The sequence below is a fragment of the Pangasianodon hypophthalmus genome, chromosome 18, assembly GCF_027358585.1.
Source record: "Pangasianodon hypophthalmus isolate fPanHyp1 chromosome 18, fPanHyp1.pri, whole genome shotgun sequence".
Classification (NCBI taxonomy): domain Eukaryota; kingdom Metazoa; phylum Chordata; class Actinopteri; order Siluriformes; family Pangasiidae; genus Pangasianodon; species Pangasianodon hypophthalmus.
The window spans coordinates 5,581,203-5,603,185 of record NC_069727.1 but is presented as its reverse complement, the minus strand read 5'-3'; the positions used below and the strand labels follow the sequence as shown (position 1 = coordinate 5,603,185).

General features: G+C 36.3%; 1 protein-coding gene and 1 non-coding gene across 2 annotated transcripts; one reads left to right on the top strand and one right to left on the bottom strand.

Moving 5' to 3' along the window:
• Positions 1 to 5,496: 5,496 nt before the first annotated feature.
• sult4a1 (sulfotransferase family 4A, member 1) lies at positions 5,497 to 21,022 on the bottom strand. Its single transcript, XM_053241911.1, has 7 exons — positions 20,669 to 21,022; positions 15,102 to 15,232; positions 14,803 to 14,883; positions 14,578 to 14,704; positions 14,380 to 14,474; positions 12,422 to 12,560; positions 5,497 to 10,287 (listed from the first exon to the last, which is right to left on the bottom strand). Exons 1-7 carry the CDS (start codon positions 20,835 to 20,837, stop codon positions 10,175 to 10,177), a joined length of 855 nt encoding a protein of 284 aa, XP_053097886.1. The 5' UTR covers positions 20,838 to 21,022; the 3' UTR covers positions 5,497 to 10,174.
• A 161-nt stretch (positions 21,023 to 21,183) lies between these two features.
• On the top strand, positions 21,184 to 21,265 carry trnal-aag (transfer RNA leucine (anticodon AAG)). The gene has a single exon. It is a non-coding gene; the product is annotated as a tRNA-Leu (tRNA).
• Positions 21,266 to 21,983: the final 718 nt, after the last annotated feature.

Genomic DNA, 21,983 nt, shown 5'->3' with positions numbered 1-21,983 from the left:
AGTTATGTGCACCTGCTATAAGCTCAAAATATCACTAATAACACGTATTGCTCATTCTTGCTCATTTTCCTGACAGGTGCCAACAACTCTGGGGTTGTAGAGGTGTAACTGAGTTAAAATAAGTAAGTCAGAAATTCACAAGTTTAAGAACTGCTATGCTGCAGCAGGATTCTATCATTTATTAGAGCTGGACCATTAAGTTATGCTGTTTGTAAGTTGCTCTGGATAAGAGCCTCTGCCAAATAAATGAATGTGTTCTAAATAGAAACATAATGCTGGTCTGAATAATTCGTAGTGTTGTCAAGTTGAAATGAGTTAACTCTTTCTAATTGTCAACTGCAATATGTTTAAGTGACAAGTATTTCCCCATATGCCACACTGACCCCAACTAAAATGAGAAAACAGGGTATTCAACTACATTTTTATAGAGATCCTGCTACCTTCAGTCTGCATAAGCGTCTAACGTCACTGAATTGTGACACCACACTGCAAAAAAAAAATCTTAGCAACTGAAAATACTTTAAATATAGTCAAATTTATCTAGTATTACCTATTATAAGATTACAATAAACCAAATATACAAATCTATTTCTAGGTATTTTTACTACTTTCAAGTTTGAATGTGTGTTGTTCTATTATTAGAGATTTTTTTTAAGCATTTATTTCCACAAAGATGAAAAATGATCTGCCAATAAAAAAAGAAAGTTAAAGCTTGAATATATTCAATGATAGTTGAATCTCACATAATTTTTTGCAATGCAGTTATCTTTTAATGCTTAAACATTAATGATTAGTTAATGGCTGTAAATAAGACATTCATTGCAAGTGGTTTTGTTTTGTAGTGTATGTTTTGTTGTATGTTTTGTTTAGTAGTGGTGCTTCACGTTACCGCTTTTGACTCACGCCACGGACTCTGGACACATTTGTTCTGAAGACATCTTCTGATGTGACATGGTGGATATTTTTTAATAAGGTGTGGCACGAATTAATATATCGAGGCTACCCATTATACAGTATATTGAAGATTTAATATTTTGAGGCAGCATTTATTCCATTGAGGCATTTTGCATTGTGGCATTGTGGCATTGTACATTGTGGTTCTGGAACATCATACTTAATACTCCAGTTATTTAAAGTCTGTTCACTATGAGAATTCGCTTAAGTGCCACTGGCTAATGGTACATCCATGTCGCTGCAACAGTCACATGTCTTTATGTATCATTCCAAGATTGAAGTAAAGTATAATATTATCAATCATCTCTTTTCTTAGGTTTCTGTGGCCACAGTGGTCTAATTAAATGTATTTCTCATGGCTTCAATATATTAATTTGTGGTCACCTCAGCAGGTCTGTATAAATTAAATTTGTAAAAATCTGTGAAAGTCTGTGGATCTGCTACAGAAGCCTTGATTGTTCATGTTAAAAAAAAACTCGAGTTGCTCACCTAGGAGTGTTTTTTCAGGTGCTGATTGGTTCTGCAGTATTTTTTAAACTAAATAAAGTTTAACCGTGCTACAGAATGAAATCTTTAACATCTGGATGATAAATTGTGATAATGGTAAAACTATACATACACTTGTGTTCATATCATGTCTGTTTTGGCCTCTGCTATGCCATATATGTTAAGATAGCTTACTTTCCTGATTAGCATTAAGTTGTTTAAGGTTTAACTAATTCCACAGGAAGGTACCATGGGAATTTGTGTTTAGAGATGGGTCACTCCTGGGATATGAAAGCTCCTAACCTTAACACACAGCATGCAGTAAGTACAATAAGCCCTTTACACATGTATGTATGCACACACACACACACACACACACACACACACACACACACACACACACAAACACACACACACACACCTATTTCACTCATGCATAATCAAAGCACAGTCTCGTATGGAGTGGCCTACATCCTGAAATGCACTAATCCATTGTGGCTAGTCCCCTAAGAGTCAGTCAAAGTGGGTCTTATAATAGAGCACATAGCTTTTCATTAACACGTAGCCTGTGTGTGTACGCTGCTAATGGCAGAGTCTGGGCTTTTAACACTGGTGCATTCACAGAGGACTCGGGCAGATGGCTGTTCTGGCACTGACTGACTCCTCTCTGCCATTCAGTAATGCGCCCGCACTGACAAGACAATGCATTAACTCATATTTTACTGTACTACCTGCAGGCAAAGTGCCTCTACCTCAGAGGCTCACATCCTCTCTGCTTTTCATTCTCCTCTCTATGTGACAAACCGCTGCAATTTATTTTGCATCAGTTCTTTGCATTTTAAATAATTGATCAGTAAGACCTGAAGCACAGCTTTAAATATCCTGTGTGAGTGCAAGACAGATGAGAAGGAGGGAGAAAGTTAAAGAAAATGCCAATAGCTGCTTATCTCTACGAGCATAAAGAGACTTAAATTAACGGCATCAAAATGTCAGAAAAATAGCAGCTGTTCGTGTGAGAACGCAGGCTTGCCTGTAAAGTAAACTTTCCCCAACTCCCCCACTCAGTGTCTGGGTGGAGGCAGGGATGAGATTGCGGAGGATATCGTTATGAAGAAACGGACTGAGGCGAGCAGTCAAACTGTCAGATGGAGGCAGCCAGACGGAACAAAGACAAAGACAATTACGACTGAGCAGCAGAAAAATCTTGTACATGTACGTGTACTCTCACATTTGGCATGAGGCGCCCGAGAGCTATACTGAATATGAATATACACTCACTGGCCACTTTATTAGGAACACCTGTACCCCTGCAAATATCCAATCAGCCAATCATGTGTCAGCAGTGCAATGCATAAAATCATGCAGAGCTTCAGCTGATGGTCACATCAAACATCAGGACGAGGAAAAATGAGATCTCAGTCACTTGGCATCCTCGTGGGTGCCAGACAGGCTGGTTTGAGTGTTTCAGAAACTGCTGATCTCCTGGGGTTTTCATGCACAACACACGCACTCTACTCAAAATGGTGCAAAAAACAAAAAACAAATTATTTATGTGCATATCCAGATTCTTTGATTTTTTTTTTATACTTAAAATGGCATGATATAAGAATTTTAATTCTGTCTAAATATCAACTATTAAAATGTAAATGGATTGTCCATGAGTTAAAAAAGGCTAAAATATTATGCCTGAAATAATATAAAATAAATAAATTTTCCCATATCCAAAATTTGTAACATTAAGTTCTAAACTACGCAATGGACACAAATATTTTTATATTATTTCTATTAAATTTTATATAATATTACATTTTTAAATATTATTTTTGAACATACAAAATTTACATAGGTTGGGACTGATGCAAAGAGGTAAAAATATATATTCCCCCAAAAAAACAAACAAAAAAATGTAGTTTTTAAAAATGTAAGGTGATCAGTGGAGTCTGGCACAAAAATGTTTTACTTTGTAGAAAGTTTTGAGAACAATAAATAGTCTAGAAAGCTAAAGAAGTTCTCAAGTGATTTGGAGGTAATTTATATCTTATATTTTCCTAAAATATGAAAATGCCTTAATTGACTATCCATGAGTGTGGACTCTCTTCATGAATGGGTTAAGCTACAACCATAGTGAGTAGAAAAGCATCTCAGAAGGCACAACACATCAAACCTTGAGCTAGATGAGCTACAATAGCAGAAGACCACATCAGGTTCCACTCGTGTCAGCCAAGAACACAAATCTGATGCAACAGTAGGCACAGAATTAATGAAACTGGACAGTTGAAGATGATGTTTGGTGTGTATGTAAGTGTATATGTTTAGTGTATATATAAGCATGTTCAAATATAAAATCTGACATGTAAAACAATACTCTCAGTAACCAACTGTGAAAAATGGAGCATATGTTACCCTTACAAAACATACACACACACACACACACACAAATATGCAGGTGTAACCGATGTGCAACATGCAACACTCAATCAATTCACTTTCCAGAAAGGCAAATGGATACAGGGAGACATGCTGACAGATTGCATTCACAAACACACAGTCAGGTTCCACCAGGAAAGAAATCCAGGAATGACTATTTTGCATCTCACACATCCACATCCTCAGTCTGTCTGCAGCACTCCGGAGGGAACACCGAGATACTCGCAGTGAAATTACAGAGCAGTCCTACTGCCGCATGGAAATTAAATGGAGTGAGAGGACAGGAAAGGGAAAACTGACTGAAACTCATGCTGTGTCTGCTTGGGTTTGATTGCTGTTGTGTGTTTGTGTGAGTTAGTGTGAATTTGGTGGGAAACATTTATCCTGCAATATCCATGCATTAGATGATTGATTCAGTTTGATGACTGACTCTTATTGACTCAGTAGGATTCTGTTAATTAGCTTACTAACTGGACGTGTTAAACATTGCAAACAACAAAATATTCATAGCAGCACTACTCCAGAACTAGGTCTTGGAATCACTGAGCAGTTTCAGATAATAGATTAAGAATATATTATTATCTTTTGCCCCATACACCATGATTTATGACCTGAAATATGTCTTGAGAACTGTCAAAATCCTTCTCTTTTCACTTACCCTGCCTTCTTCTGCCCTCTAGTGACAGAGAGAGCTTCTTGACCATTTTAGATATAGTTATGATTTGTATTGCATTGCTGTGCATCATGCAGGTTGTTGCATCATGTTATCATTGTTTCTATCAAGTGTTATTATTTTCATTAAACCACAGTGCTGCTGAATTCTCAATGAATGTTCTATAACAGCAGCTCTGCTAGTAAGTCAGGCTTATATTAATGCACTTGTTCTTTTTTGTTTATACAGTAAGAATGTACACTGTGACTTGTGTGGCAGATGCTCCATGGATTAATCCGATTACATTTTCCGTAAGGACAAATTTATTTTGTGTTTTTGGAAGGAGTCTCCATTGTCAGCGCTTCGTAACCATCAGAAGTAAAAATGTTCCTTCCATTTTTCAGACAGTCTTCAGGACATTCGGATTCTGGGTAACAAGCTGTGTTGGGTTGTTAAATTCATGACAGAGAAATAAAGAGATGCTGGTGAGAGAACGACTGTTTATAGCTGCTATAATGTAAGAGATAATAGGAACTAACCTATTTCACGGACATTCCAGATCTTTGAAAATAACTGTAAATGGATAAAAAAAAATATGTTTCATGCTGTAGTAAATAAAAATTAGCATTGGCAAACTGATCATTGATTCTGGGCTGTTAAACATATAGATAAGTGTCCTTCACAACGATCTATGTGCATGCTTCAAATAAATAACTTAAAGCATGAAAACAGCCTTTACAGTATTTTCACTGGAATTTCCTGAATATCATCAGAAGAAAAAAGTGTGTTATTTGCAATGATATTTCAAGTAAATAATTGTTCTTAATGTCCTCATGTCTTTAGCCTTATGTGTATTTTCTGCTAAAAAAAAAACAAATGCTTTGAAAAAACACTGAAATGTCTTACTTTCAACTCTGTTACTCATTTGAGAGACAAATTGCTATATTGTGGAATTAAACACGCACATATGCAAAAGGTTCAAAGATGTAACTTTATTAATAAACCATCAAACAGGCAGGAAAAAAACAATGCACTGAGTGACCCTCCACTCCCACACAGCATCTAACAGCTAACCTAGTGGCTTATAGATACAGCACAGAGTGTGTTGGCCTCAGAGAACACACTAGTACACACTAGTTCTGTGAGATGCTGGGAGCTGTAACTGATAGCAGGGTGTTACTGTGGATGTGGCAACACACCAGCTCCAAGACTGAGGCATTAGGTCTGACTCTATACTGAAATAAAATCTATAGCTTTATTTTGTCCAAATATGAGAAGCGAATGAATAAATTATATTCTTAATCAAAACTTTAATTATAAGTGAATATATAGTGCAGTCTAAAAGTTTAAAATTATATTATTGACAACAACTTGAGTGAAAAGTAGAATCTTTGAAATATTTACATGAATGTCAGAGTTTCTTAGTATTTGGTACATCCTTGGTTTGCTTTAATGACAGTGTGCACTCGAGCTGGCATGGACTCCATAAGTTTGTGCGAAACCTGATGATCCATTTTAGATCAAATCCATCGGAGTGTCGTTTGAACACATGCTTCAATAGAAGAGATCAGGCATGAGGAAAAATCTGATCTTTTGTACAAAGCGGTTAACATGATCAATATCACACATTTGCTTATGTTTAAATAGGGATCTGGAAATAGTGCAAAATCTTGAATATTAAATATTCAAGATATTGAACATTTACTTTCTTTGTATTTTTTAAATATTTCAAAATTCTAAAACCTTCTGTTTATTTCCAATTTTAAATGAAAAATTGGAAATGTGTGGTCTCAGACTTTTGGACCCCACTGTAGCTAGTTGAAATTATACTCTAGTGAAAGATAAAAAAGTGTCCTCAAGCACTGAAAAATAAATGATTGTAAATTATTTTGGTTTCAGTATGATCTTACACTTGCTGCTTTATAATTATTCGCATTATTCAACATGTAAGGTAAAGGTCAGGTTTAGGATTAGGATTTGGGGGTGGGATTAGTGTTCTTAATTTGTATGAAATTGTACGAGATCTAGTCCCATGTTCACCTGAGATCTTGTTCATCTTCTAATGATAGCATTTTCTAATTAAAATAAGGCATGGCTAAAAATTATTATATTGAGACCACAAGTTAATATTTTGAGGCCTTTAAGTATCTCATGGTCATGCATTATTATGTTGTGGCTACAAGATACTGAAGTCTTGGCCATGAATTACATAACTTGAGCCCATGAGTTCATGTGTTATAGAACATCATACTTAATATGAGGCCTCCAGTTAATTATTTGGTGGAAATCCTCGGTTAAAATTCACTTATGGTGATGTGGGCTAATGTCAATACGCCAGAGACTCCAGAACGTCTTTATACTTCATTTCAAGATTGAAGTGTACGATTATCACTCATCACTGTGTTTAGGTTCCAGTATCCACACTGATCTAAATCAAGAGATTTCTTTGTTTCACTCATTTGATAATACAGTATTTGCCATGAGTTAAAGTACAGAGTGTCCAAAAATGATCTTAGCAACTTCTATCCAGCATAAAAAGTTAAGCAGGAGGTGTAGAAATACTAGGATTGTCATATTGTACAGAGAAACACATTAAGCTGTGCTCATAGTGCTCATAGTGAACCTTTGTAACTTTGTTAATTTAAGAAAAAACACTTTTGTGTGTCTAAATTTCCTTGAACTGCAATTCTATGCATGTTAGTACATTTTCCATTTAGTATCAAAGTTTTAAAGATAGTTTTTGGACACCTTGCGCTTTGTGGCCACGAAATGAATCTCCAGAAACCTTAATATATTAACTCATGGTCACACCTTATTAAAATATAACCACCATGTCACCTCAGCAACTCCGTAAAAATGCACAGTAAAAAAAAAGAGAAGAAAATCTGTGAGATATGTAACAAGTATGTGAAAGGTTTCAATAAAGATGTAAGGTGTTTTTAAGTCAGGATAGAAACTGTGAAGATCTCATTAACGGCATGTGTAGAGGGGCCTCGAGCTCTAAAATCTTCGAGTAGGACGTTTTACATTAATAATGTGTAATATAGCTGCATGATATTAATGAGCTTGACTGAGTGTTTAGAACAGAAACAGCGTGTCATTCATAGACACACTATGGTGTAGTGTATTTTTGTGTAAGCTGTCACACTCTCCAGGGGTGGACAAATCAGATTACTTATCTGAGCTATTCATTTTTTATTCATCACCAGCGTTTTTTTTTTCTCCTCTCGTTCAGCAACCAGAGAAGGAACCAATATTTCTCAGTACAGACTTTCACAAAAGCGTTTTTAATTTGTTGTCTATATTTAAATGCAGTGTGCTTCAAGGTTGGTGTGAGCCCCTTGATCCGGTAACTACAGCACACACCTCAGTGCCATGTCATTATTTTGACTTAATTTTAACCGAAGAACTGGCTATTTCAAGATATTCTGTTGTAATTTTGCTTAATATTTCATTATATCAAGTCGTCATTTTAACTTAAGATCTTATTATTTTGCCATTTCAACTTAATTCATTATAAAGACATTATATCAATAGGTATTATATCATTATATCAAGTTCTTATGTTATTTCAAGATATGTCATCTCTTTTCAAGATGTTATTTCGAATTATCTAATTTCAAGATATGTTGTTATTTTAGTTATCTTGTTTCAAGATATTATTTTGAGTTATTATCTTGCTACTTCAAGATGTTAAGTCATTATTTTGAGTTATCTCATTTTAAAATATTGTGTCATTATCTCATTTCGAGCTATAATTGTTCCCTGGTGGTCTAGTGGCTAAAGACCAGTGACACGCCCTGGGTTTGATTCCCAGGCAAGGAACCAACCAACCTAGGCACTGGGGTTGCGCAAGCCAGTGCACTCGCAGTGCCAGTCTTAAGCCCAGATGAAACGAGAGGGTTGTGCCAGGAAGGGCATCCAGCATAAAACCTGTGCTAAATCAAATAACCAATCATCAGCCAAAAGAACATCATCTTGTTTCAAGATATAATATCATTATTTTGGGTTGTCTCTTTTTAATATATTATGTCAATATTTAGAGTTTCAAGATATGCAGTTATTTATTATTTATTTAAAAGTTATTAACTTGTTACTTCAAGATATTATTTCAGGTTATCTCATTTCAGGTTATATCGTAATTTTGAGTTATCTCGTTTGAAGATATGTTGTTATTTCAACAATATCTCATTCTTTAATTACTCATAAATTCAAGTTAACATCTCATTATTTTGAGATGTTAAAAAACAGAGCAAAATAAATTGTAGCGTAAAGTACAGTAAAGTTGGGCTACTTACAGCCCAAGCGTTGACCATTCGGCTTTTATTCAACATTATATTCTGTTTTATTATGTATCACTGTTGCACTGTGGGACGAGGCACTAAGGAAAAACATTTCACTACATTAATACATCACATGTATGTAATGTATGTGACAAATAAAGAACCTTGAACCTTGACCAGTGACTTGCTGGCTTTTTCTTGAGGGCACAAACATGATATGCGACTCGATTGGACCCTTTCTTAGAAAAGGATAATGACTATGGCTGAGTCATAGCCATATTCTCCATACTTTATTACATAATGTTAGCTACCACTTTTTAGCCTAGTCAGTTAAATTACTAGGGAATCAAAACGTTTGACTGAGCAGCACATTAGAGCTTTTACTTGCCCAGTGGGCTCGCTAATCAATTTGCTAATCGATTTGTCCACCCCCACTCTGTCTGTCCTAACCTTTTAGACAGATGAAGGAAGTGAAGTGGAGATACTGAGCTTGGAGCAGAAAGCATTATCCTGACTCTATCAACATAGCGCTTACACAATATACCAGGCTGCTGTAAATGATAAAATATTGCTTAAAAGAATCAATGCCACTCATACGCACACACACACTTACACACTCAGACAGTAAACTGGGAAGTATGCATGCACATGTGTAGAAACATAATCTGTAATACTGTTCACTTCAGCAAACAAACAATATTTATCAGATTATCAGTATTCTCAGAAACAAAGGTGATTGACTTTACAAATATTTATATCTGTCACACCTTTCAGTGCCAGGACACAGACCTGTGATTGGTTGAATGCATATATAATATATCATCTTGCCAATTATTTTACGAAAAGCTAAGAAATCAAGCAAACTGAAAACTTTTCCGAATATCTCTCAGACATTGTAATGAGGTTTTAGTGTATAGAATATAAATGACATTTCCCATATTTGATAAATATACATTTCATAAATGGGTACTATAAGAAGAGCTCTATACAATATGTAATGCACCAAGCATTTTACTCACACTTGTCACCAGGCTAAAGCATTAAAGCATTGCTGATGCACTGGATTACACAAACACGCTGCAAACACACTTGATGATGAAGCTCCAGGCAGAAAATATCTTTACATATCGACTTTGGATCAAATTTACCTTCGCTGTGTTACACGTGCTGATTCAAGTCTTCTATCAAGGAGCAACCTTTTTTTTTTTTTTTTAACACATAAGCTAAGTCAGGCCGGAGATGAAATTGGGAAGGGAGGGAAGGGAGGGTGAAGAGGTGAAAGGTGTATGAGGGGCCATTCTAGCGAGTGCAGACAGTGTCAAGCAGAGCAGGTTGGTCTGATTGGTTGAGTCCTGTTCGCCATGTGGTTCATTCACAGACCAAAATCAAAGGTAAGATCAGACTTCCCCATCTTCTGTCGGTACACGGCATCAAACTTGTCATTCATGGACACAGTGAAGATGTCCTTCCACAAGCCCACCCGACCTGAAGCAACATATAGACTGTTAATTAACACGCTTTTATATCTGCTACAGTGATTATACTGAATTACACCAGGCTTCCCATAATGAGGACTTAAGGATATACGGTATTATACCTATTTACACCACAGCACTTTTGAATACTTGATTCTATAGTTGTACAGGGACTTTTATGGCAGATGCTCCACATAAGCAGATTAAAAAAACATACTTAATGTTATGCTTTCTCTGAGAAGATGTTTATGTGACATTTATGGAAGGAGTCTCCAGTCTTAGTGCTTTATAACAGTCAAAGGTAAAGCTGTAACTTTTAGATTTCCAGGTTTGAGGGCTTTTCGGGTTCTCAGTAACATGACAATCTGTAACTGGATAGAAATTATAAAGTATCATCACTTAATTTAAAAAAAAAAAAAATCATCACTGGCAAATTGCTGTGGCATAAAAGAAATAAAACACCTCAGAACATGCTGTTACTGGTAAATAATCAAATCTGAGGTGTTAACAAGAGCTCTGCTACACCACCCTGTTGGTTACTTTCCTATAACAGCAAGTCCTTACACAGCAGATTCATTACAAATATCAAGTCAATAAAGACATTCACATCCCTTGTTTGTAAAGAAGAGCCAGGTATTAGTAGGTGTTTCTGTCGCACCCACACTCACCTTGTTTCTCACTCCACCTGTCTCTCTCTCTCTCTCTCTTTCTCCATGCTCATTGTTTATCTAAGACCCTACTGCATGCTCATCACTTCTCACCATCAAGACAAGCAAAGAATCCATGCACTAAAAGGAAAAAAAAACTAAACATAAAAAAACAGTAAATGATGAAACAATAAATGCAAATGAAATCAACAAAATGATCAATTTCAACAGAAATGCTCACAAATAAAACATGTAACACATTAAATCTGATATACTAGTATATCTATCCCAGTAAGCACAAAGACATTTAAATTGCCATGAAAAGGATGTCAGTGGGACGTCCTGAATTCAGCCAGAGGGAAGGTTTGTAATATATTTTATCTCCAAAGATTTAGAGAAGACAAATACTGTTGTTATATACAAGACATTAAATCTTTATATAAACCAAAAAAGGATGTATATATGTTTAGAGGACAAATCAGTGTGGACCAACCAAATACAGATCAACAACAACATTGTTTTATAGGACAATTTGACCAAAAATCCTTAAACTGATGCCCAGTAATAAAAGTTCTTGGTTGTTTCTGATTAGTCAGTGCTCACTGGATAAGAACCATACTCTGAATTTGCACAAACTAGTGTACTAGTGTATGGGGGGAAGGTTTTCTGTGCCAGACCAAGTACCCTGCTAGTTACATTCTGCCTTAGGCTTTAATGAATACATTTATAAATTAAAGCACTAATTAAAAGCACAAAATTAAATAAAATTCAAAATGATGTCTGAAAATTATCTTATGATTAAATGAGATCATTTACATCCAGCAATACACTTTGTGACCACATGATGGAGCTGAAGAACAAAAACATCAGAGAATCTGGTTCTTACTGGGGTTTTTTTATATATATGCTAGCCAACTTTGCTTCACCTTGAAAGAAGCCTCATTCAACAACTTATGGATTGGTCAGATATGTTCATTTTTAAGGGACTTTTGTTCGATGTGGGGATGCCTGAGGGATTCAGTTAACATTACTGTAGACTACATCCTTCTCTTTATGTGCTGCATGTGGTCTCGCATGTGACGAAGGTGTATCATACTTCTAAGTCATGAGGGAATGTAGTCAAGAGCATGTTTAAAATGAAAGTTCTAAAATGTTCTGCCTTTGGCAGGAAATGCTGAGCTGGCTTCAGATGTGAATGGTAGAGAGTATCCAGGACAGCCTGCAGCCACTGGAAAACTGGGAATCTGGGAATCTCTGTCCCTTCCTCACAATAGCTCTGACAGATTAAATATGATGTGACCAAGGAGCAGAGGCCCTGTATGTACAGCATTCACTGAATCATGTACCCAAAAACAAACCCTGTGCCCAAATGTCCTTACAGAATCTCATCACTTGTCTCCTAGTCTCTGTCTGTGTGTCTGTCTCTCTTTCTGTGTCTGTCTGTGTGTCTGTCTGTGTGTCTTTGTCTGTCTCTCTGTCTGTGTGTCTGTGTCTCACCCCTGCAGATGGACAGAGCCTCTGAGTTACAGCACTGCTCAATGAGCTGATTGCAGCTCTCCACCATGCTCTCCAGCTGAGCCTTATCACACGAGATACCCAGGAACCGTGCCAACTGTTCCACCAGCGTACCCAGATCCTGAGGGACCCAGGAGAGAGAGAGAGAGAGAGAGAGAGAGAGAGAGAGATTCAGACAGAGAAAAGTCCGAAAACGTACATTAACACACTTAGCCTACGTAATCATACACACAATATCATTTTAAAATATATATGTATATTATTTCAGTTTTTTCCCACGGTAAGTCATTTTTAATTGTTTTCTCAGGATATATGTTCTACAAAACTGCAAAACTTCCCAAATATTAGGATAATTAATTTGGTGTCATGTCATATCAACCTGTATCACAATTTTTGAATGGAACTAATATTTTATTTGAAAAATGTCTACATAACACATTCATAACATCTCAGCTCAACATTCATTCAATATTATTATTCACATGAAATATTTGTTGCTCTAATTATAAAATAAAATAAATCTCAGTCACTAAAACCCAAGTGAATATTCGAGGTGTGGGTTCAAGGTCTAGCCAAGAACATGAGCCGATACTGGGACATGTGTAACCTGTGTGTGTGTGTTTGTGTGTGTTTCCCAGTTTGCATTGCTCTTGGGCTGCAGCCTGTAATGTAAAGCTCCTGTAGGCTAAATAGGGGCAGAGAGAGAAAACAGACTGTTCTGTTCCTGTTTTTATCAGACTGAGAAGGGGAGCGTGTGTGTGTGTGTGTGTGTGTGTGTGTGTGTGTGTGTTTGGGATGAGGATGTGGACACTGTGTAGAACTGTGCTAAAGGTTAAACCCTACTTGCTCAGTCCCAGTGGGAGATTCCACTGATTAGGTATATGATATATACTGTATATGTATAGATCAGGTGCTGCACTATACACTGTGTAAACTTGCTTAGTTGTCACTTCGACCTTCATCCCAACCAAGCTGGCTTGTTGGTGCATTTAGAAACTTTAACCCCTTTTTATGCACAGTTTCCCTTTCCACTGATGGGTGGGTGTTGAGCAACGAAGATAGACAAATAGATAGATAGATAGATAGGTAGATAGATAGATAGATCACATTTTTACACCAGATTGGGCTAGTTTAAAAATCCTCCACAGCCACTAAGATCTTGCTTTATAGCAAATAATCAGAATTAAATCTAATACATTTTTCCATAAATGAAGGCAAACTGTACATGCTACAGTGTGTATATGATGTACAGAACCATTTCTATGTTAAGATATATTGCAAAGATTGGGAGAGTGAAAGGGGGATTATGGTGTGGAGAATGTCCTTACATTAGAAATGCGTGCGCACCATGGTGACCTTATTTCGCCCCAAAAGCAGAGACAAAAAAACAAAAAAAAATGTGTCTCTCTTTTCCAGTGCCCGAATGTTTTGGGATAGGTCTTTTGTGGAAATTTTGCTGCAACATAGCAACCCTGGTTCATGATATTAGCTCTTCTTCCAAACGCACCTGCTGTATCAAAGACAGTGTCTTCTATGTTTGTGTGTTGTCAACATTGGACTTTAGTACCATTACTCGTAATGTTTCTTCCCATAGATAAATCCAAACAGATAAAACAGCATACTATAACCCTCACTCATAGAGATGTACCCTCTTATCATTAAATAACAGTTCTCAATACTAGATATCAGATACACTGATAGACATATAGTCATAGAGAAATGCCTGTGAGTGTTTTTCTGCCTATAGATTTTGTACACTGACCTTTGGAAAGACAGATAGCACCCCAGTGATAAACAACCCTAGTGATAATAAGGTAAATGTAAGTCTTTCTGGATAAGGGCGTTGGCCAAATGCCATAAATGTAATGTAAATGTAAACAACCATGGTATTGTGTGTGTGTGTGTGTGTGTGTGTGGTAACAGACTTGTAAGGCATGTACCTTGTACATATCCTCATATTTTAGAAAGAGGACATTGGAGTCCATGCGATGTTCCCAGAATTCCTGCACATGCTCAAACCAGGAGCCATATCCTACTGCAGGGAGAGAGAGAGAAAACATTGTCAGTGTTTTCCTAATTCATTTCTGTGCTTATTTTGACTCCACCAGACTTTTTTTTTTGGAGTATAACTCACTCACACTTGTCATTCATAAAGCGCCGACAGAACTCCTGAAAGGTTCCACGGTAGCTCATGGTTCTTAAAGAGCGGTGAAACTGGTAGTAGGAGACCACCAGATCTTTAGGATTCCTGGCCATGTAGATAACCTGAAGTACATACACACAGATACAAGCTCACTGGCATCTGTGAAGGAAGCCAGGATCAGTGTGTACACTTAAGATGACAAACCGATATGTCGTTATACCTTGCCCTCGCCGTTATGCATGGCCGTGGGGAGGAAGCGATACGGCAGGTGACTTTTGATCAATCGAGGTGATGTCAGCTCCTGCAACATCACACCAAAAGCAAAAATACAATTCGATTTTATCTCGGGGGGTAAAGTTGAAGTCCTGACGCACAGCTTTTACTGCTGAAGGAAAGGTTTTCTTGCTCTTTGTTACATAACTGAACAAAATGTGTGACGTAATGGTTTAAAACAACTTTACTCTCTAATTATTGATTGCATCATTGAGTGCATCATTTAGTGTGTGTATGGGCGCGTACCTGTATAATATCTAAACCAGGCTGAGGATACTCCAACACTGGAAGTTGCTCATCAATATTCATGAGTCCAATTTCATCTGGGTCCACCCCCTGGCTCACTAGATACACTACCTCCTGCAGCAGGCTCGTACCTTTGTGACAGGAAAAAGTTTTTTTATTTTTTTATTATTTTTTTAAAGACAGCTATACATACATATATATATATATATATATACATATACATATATATATATATATATATATATATATATATATATATATATATATATTAATGTACTCATTATATACAGTATATAGTGAATTAATAAGAAGGCTGAAAGTTGCACATGTCTCAGGAGCAATGTATTTAGACCACAAACCAAACAAGAAGCAGCTAAATATTATTATTATGTATGGACAAATGGAAGTGGGAAAACTCTGTGGCATCTGAGTAGACTTAGTCTAACCTGTGGCCTATACGTGAGTGTGATGATTTAGGACATATTCTATACACAGCACAAAATACGGTGACAATCAAACTGAAACAGCTCCTGTTATCACTTACATTACAGCATATATAAACAGTTATTCCCTCATCAGCCTTTATTTGTTCTTTTTTTTTTTAAAAAAAAATGCAGCTTGTTACTAAAAAAACACAAACTCCTCCGTCCTGAAAAATTGTCTGAAAATATAGTAGTAAAAGTTACAAGTTTATTGCTGACTGCTACAAAGCACTGACACTGGAGACTCCTTCCGTAAATGTTGACTAAACACCTTACAGAAACTTTCAAAGCAACAATTAATTGTTTTTCTTTGTTAAATAACAACACATCACAACAACCATCTCCTTATTATTAGCCCTGGTATAATGGTTGCTGCCTTGTGCACACTGATCCCGGATAGGCTCCTGATCCACTGAATTTGATGAATGAATGAATAGAAATCTGTCAGTGGTAAAACAAATCTCTGTGCTCTCTGAATACAATATACATTCAGTATTCAATAGTAATCGGTAAATTCAGTATAATCAAGGCATCTACATGGGTTCTAGAGTCTAATTTAACACAACCAATTCCAGCCTACTGCCAATCTGCTAAAATGCATCTGATAGCCATTTAGTGTGCATTAGCACCTTCAGGAAATATGGTCATTTGTGTCTAATGGCTAGTGTAGAGGCTTTCTTTTTCCCACGCATGACTTCACAGCCATCAACAAGGGGACCTATTTTTAACTCAATGCCACTGTTGTTGTTTTTTTCTCCCTTCTTGGAACACACACACATTCCTAAATTGCAGAACACATTAGCTTGGGTCTGTCTGTAATGGTTTGTCATAACTGGTGCTGGTGTGAGACAATGTAAAATAAACTCCATACTCACTGGCAACCGGCATGAAAATGTGTTAAAAAAAATGTATAACATCATAATGTATAGGATTGTGAACCACTCTGATGTTCATACACAACATTTCAAGCTCCTTTACTTTGTTAGATTTGTGCATGAGGACTGTCCTTTCCAATTTACAGGTTTTTAAAAGAATTAAAAGCCAGAGACTGTGACATTCATTACAAAACATTGATTTAGTGTCTGAAACCATTTCTGTGTTGATCTGGATGTTTGTTTGGGGTCATTATCTTAACTGCTCTGATGTTAACTTCCAAAGATCCCCCTCGTCACCAGCAGATGTCGATGTCCCCTGAGTACTAGCACAGTGCCTCAATCACATCCAGTTTCACTTCCAGGTTCACTCATATATAATCCCATGCAATCCTCAGCGTTTTTGCAAAGTCTTGCCAACTCTATTGTTTGTGTCATTTTTGAGTGTTGCTCCTGACTGTCCTGTTGTTACCCTGCCTTGTTTACCAATAGCCATCCAGATTATAGATTGCCCTTTTGCCTATGCTTGCTATGACTATTTGCATACATTGTCTGCCTGAATAGGTTGAACAACTGAAAAATCCTATTAATAACCCTCATTCTTTAAGAGTTTCCTTTGGTAGAACCACCTATGCATATGTTACTTATTTGGCTAATTTTCAACTGCTCCAGACTTCTAAAACTTTGTGTTTAACCATATTTTAACTGCTTGTTGTTTTTATATCCACTATATGGCTGCTTTTAGCTTGTTTCAGGTCAACTGTGTAGTTGAGTATTTGACTTCTGCTGCTGAAGGCACAATTTTAATTATGGGCCTCATTTATCAATCTTTTTGTAAAGTTGTGTGTAAATATTTTCATAGGCCAAACCAAACAAAAATGTCTGCCAGATTTGCAAATTTTTCAATAATGCTGATTTTCTTCATACTCACATGCATATGTTGATAAAAGCCAATTACCAAACGCATTCATGTTACAGCTGAATTCCATTGAGTGACGCCCACCAAAATCCATAAAAGGCAAAGCTCAGAGAGAATGACAAAATGACGACTAAACAGTAAAAGAGTGGTGTATGCTAAATCTTCCAATAATGTACCATAGACATAGACTCTTTCACCTTTTATAGGGTGTCATTAATTTTGTCCTAATTGAATGGCTTGAATAGTAATTTGTGTATTTGTTTTTAATTGCTTTCTTTCAAGAAATAAATAAGCGATTTAAACTTGACAGCATAATCCAAATATAAAATTGCAGCAGCTCATTCAAATTGTATCTTTTGCAGCTGTATGATCAGTCGAGGTTCATGTTGGTGAGTCTCCTTATGTGTAAATGTATACAAGCTCAGGAATATATGAATGCTTTTTCAAATGAACTGGATTTTCATGAATACTATATTTCTTCTGCAAATGCTCCTGTGAACAATTTACAAATAACCTTGTTAGTATCCAGCTTGATAAATGCAAGGGTGCCAATAATTTTGAATGTAAGCACAATATAAGTAAGATTGGAATCAGGTGATTTCAGCCCCTCTCGCAGATATTTTTGTCCTGCACAGCCTTGCTCTTTATCTTTCTTATTTGGAGTCTCTGAGTCTGTCTTTGCCTCTCGCACTCTCTCGGATCAGGTTCTAGCTCGGCTATAGCTGATCTGGCTGTGGTTATATCGAGGCTGTATCAAGGTCCCCAGAGAAACCAGGCTGCTTTTCTTCCTGTCTAACGTTCACATTAAATGTGCAGGCAATGAAATAAGTGCTGAGAGTGAATCTCCTTAATGTATCTGCCACTTCCTGTTTATATCAAGTTGCATACTTCCTAATGCGCAAGGTTAATATACAATTTATAGAGCCTTATATAGATACAAGATGCCCAGTGTTTAATTAATGCCTACAACATTGAATTAGCACCTACACTGCATTAGCACTCCTGCACTGGAGCCCTTACAGAAAAATCACATACATTTCTCATGTAATCATCAGGGTTTTTTTACATGTGATTTTGTAAGTGGAAAAACATTTCAATATGAAATTTCACATATGAACTCAAGTAATAATAAATTAAACGTATAAATCACAGGTGAAAATAAATATATCATGTAAAATCATACATACAAAATAATCATGTAAAGAATAGGTGTGAAAATTAATCACGTCACAATCACATATGAAAACTGATGAATGATATAAAAAAAATGAATCATGAGTAAAATCATGTGTAAAAAAAATACCTGTTAAAATAAATTAATCATATGTAACATTCATATGTGAAAGTAAATTAACTGTATGTAAAAATCATGTGAAAAAAACCTAATCATTTGTAAATAAAATTTCATGTGAACATAAATGAATGGTGTGTAAAAATAATGTAAACATAAATGAATCATGTAAAAAAAACCACATATGAACATAAATGAATCATGTGTAAAAGAAATCATGTGGAAAAAATGAATCATTTGTAAAAAAAAAAAAAAAAAAAAAAAAAAATCACATGAAAATAAATGAATCATGTCGTCCGTAAAAAAATAAACAAATCACATGTGAAAACTAATGAATGATGTAAAAATAACATGAACAAAAATGAATCGTGTAAAAAAGCACATGTAAAAATAATTGAAACGTAAAAAAAAATCACATGAAAATAAATGAATCATATCATGTGTAAAAAAAAATAAATCACATGTAAAGATCACATGTGAAAATGAATGAATCTTCTAACAGTCACATGTGAAAACTAATGAATGATACAAAAATAATGTGAACAAAAATGAATCGTGTAATGTGTAAAATAAATGAATCATGTAAAAAAATCACATATGAACATGAAGGAATCATGTGTAAAAAAAAATCATATGAAAATAAATGAATCATGTAAAAACCATAAATTAAAAATATATTAATCACATGTAAAGATCTCATGTGAAAATTTATGAACTGACCAAAAATAACATGTGAAAGTGAATCAAGTAACAATCACATGTGAAAACTAATGAATGATGTAAAAATAAAGTGAGCAAAAATTAATTGTGTAAAAAATCACATGAAAATAAATGAATCATGTAAAATCATATATTAAATATAAAGATCACATGTGAAAATGAATGAACTGAGCAAAAATCACGTTATAATTAATAACTCAAGTAACAATCACATGTGAAACTAACAAATTATGTAAAAATAATGTGAACAAAAATGAATCATGTGTAAACAAACATGTTAAATGAATCATGTGTAAAAATCACATGTGAAAATAAAACCTCATGCCTTATACACATGAAAATAAATAGTGTTCGAGATTGCATGTGAAGCTAAAACCACATGCACTACATGTGAAAAAAAAGTATGAAACATAACATGTGAAGTGTGTACAGATCACAAGCAGACAAATTTCACATATGAATCATGGGATTATTCACGTGACTTTCATGTGATTTTTCTATTGGGAATTGTAAACACTTTCATTGTGCATGCAGGCTACATGTTGGGAGAGAAAGTGGCAAGAGGAAATGCTGGGCTTAGATTCCCAGGAGGCTTTGCGCTGAACGGGACCCACCCGAGTGATCACCGCGCGTCACGCACACTCTCCGCAGCAGGCCCGCATCTGAGCGCGCGTCAGGTTCATGACGCACGGCAAAAAAAACCAGATGTAAACACTGGACTAGCTGTGGAGGGAGTGTGTCCTTTCACACACACTGCTACTCCTCTCCTCCACTCCCTTCCTTTAATCCAGCACGATTCTTTTTTTTTGTTGTTGTTGGGGAAATAAACTTTTTTTTTTAATGAAAGTCATTAGTTATTGGTTTTGACTCCAAAGTTTATTGACGCAATTAGTACCTGAGTATACAAACACACACACACACACACACACATACATATATATCAGAAAAAAATGAATCCTAGACCAAAAAATCTAGGATTAAATCAAACCATAAGGCTTTTCGCATTATATAGGCCTACTGCGTCAGGAAAAAAAATCCTGCTCCAGTAATAAATTCATATTCATACACACATCTGGACAAGATTATTCAGAATGAAATAAAATGCATTGCTGTACAAGTGTGGTGTTGTTGTGTTTGTTGTTGTTGTTGTTGCTGTTGTGTTTTATTCCTCATAAACAACAGCCCTACAGCATCCACCCACAATAGCAGCACAAGAAGACAGAAGGCACTGTAACTCTGAGAGGAATTCATGAAGCGATTCCAGGACACACCCGCATGCTTACCTGATTTTGGATAAGTAACAATCCATATGTCGCTACTTCGGAGGGAGAAGTTGGCGATCTCGTCCATCTTCCCTCGACAGAAAGGAGGAAGGCGAACTCCATGATGCTCGAAGTATTTGCTCTCATACTCTATCGGGGTGCTCGGCGTGTCCACCTCGCTTTCTGCCATCTTCCCAGCCAAGGACTCGAATGTCAATCCAATTAATTCCTTGTGTTTGTCTATAGAAAAAGATGCATTTGATATCACGCAGCTTAGTCTCGGTTGTTATGGCGAAGACGTGCAGGACTGCAGGCGCCTTGATCGCCAGCCAATCACATTCTCCTGAAGTGATGTAATGCCACGAATCTCTCTCTCTCTCTCTCTCTCTCTCTCTGCTCAGCATCAGCACCAGTCTGAGGGGCGTGGCCTCAACCGTTCACTGGCTTCAATCCGGAAGTGATGTTCGATTATAACAAAATTGTTCTTCTATAAGCTGTCCTCTGTTTTTATACCTCAAAGTAGAACTCACACGCAAGGTAGCGTGGCCGAGCGGTCTAAGGCGCTGGATTAAGGCTCCAGTCTCTTCGGGGGCGTGGGTTCGAATCCCACCGCTGCCATGAGCGTTTTGGGGCAGTAGTGGCTCAACGGTAAGGTTCTGGGTTACTGATCAAGGGTCTTAACTCTCTCTGCTCCAGGGCGCTGTATCATGGCCGACCCTGAACTCTGCTGTCATGTACATGTGATAAATAAAGGCTTCTTCTCTACCAAGCTCACAACAAAAACAGCCCAATTTTGCACAATACCTTGCCTAATGTAAATAAGATCAAGAGTAAATCTACTGTATATTGTTTAAAACAACTGTTATTCATGTCTGAACAATAATTTATTTTAATTCCATATGGTTATCTTATTGTTTCAATGTTGCACATCTTGTCCAATGTTAAAACACTGTCATTAGTTTATTTGTTATTATTTATCCTTTATTCCATGAAAATCCATGAGAATGTGCATTCTAAAAAAATCCCTTGTACATGGAAGCTTGTGCATATGACACGATTTAAGACACATGATCAGATTTTGGCTCCATTTTTTTTTTTTTACATAATAGTGATTATACACACACCCATTCATTCTAAGCAGGGTCATACAGGCTCTTCAACACAACCTCTGTCATCTTAGTAGAAATATAAATCCCTTAACAATGCCTAGTAGAATTAACGCCTTAAAGGAACCCTCCACTCTGGAGATTTATTACATATAACAAATTAGTTATTGGTTGGTGCTGTATTTTTGTTATTCCTGTGAGATGGTAGTGGTTGTGTGATGCACTGATGT

What these genes read in the sequence shown, in the direction of transcription:
- sult4a1 (XM_053241911.1), bottom strand. Translation starts at nt 20,837, where the DNA reads ATGGCAGAAAGCGAGGTGGACACGCCGAGCACCCCGATAGAGTATGAG. An exon ending in TGCATAACGGCGAGGGCAAG is followed by an intron (nt 14,705 to 14,802) that starts GTATAACGACAT and finishes TATGTACTTCAG; the next exon opens with GTTATCTACATGGCCAGGAA. An exon ending in AATATGAGGATATGTACAAG is followed by an intron (nt 12,561 to 14,379) that starts GTACATGCCTTA and finishes TGGGTCCCTCAG; the next exon opens with GATCTGGGTACGCTGGTGGA.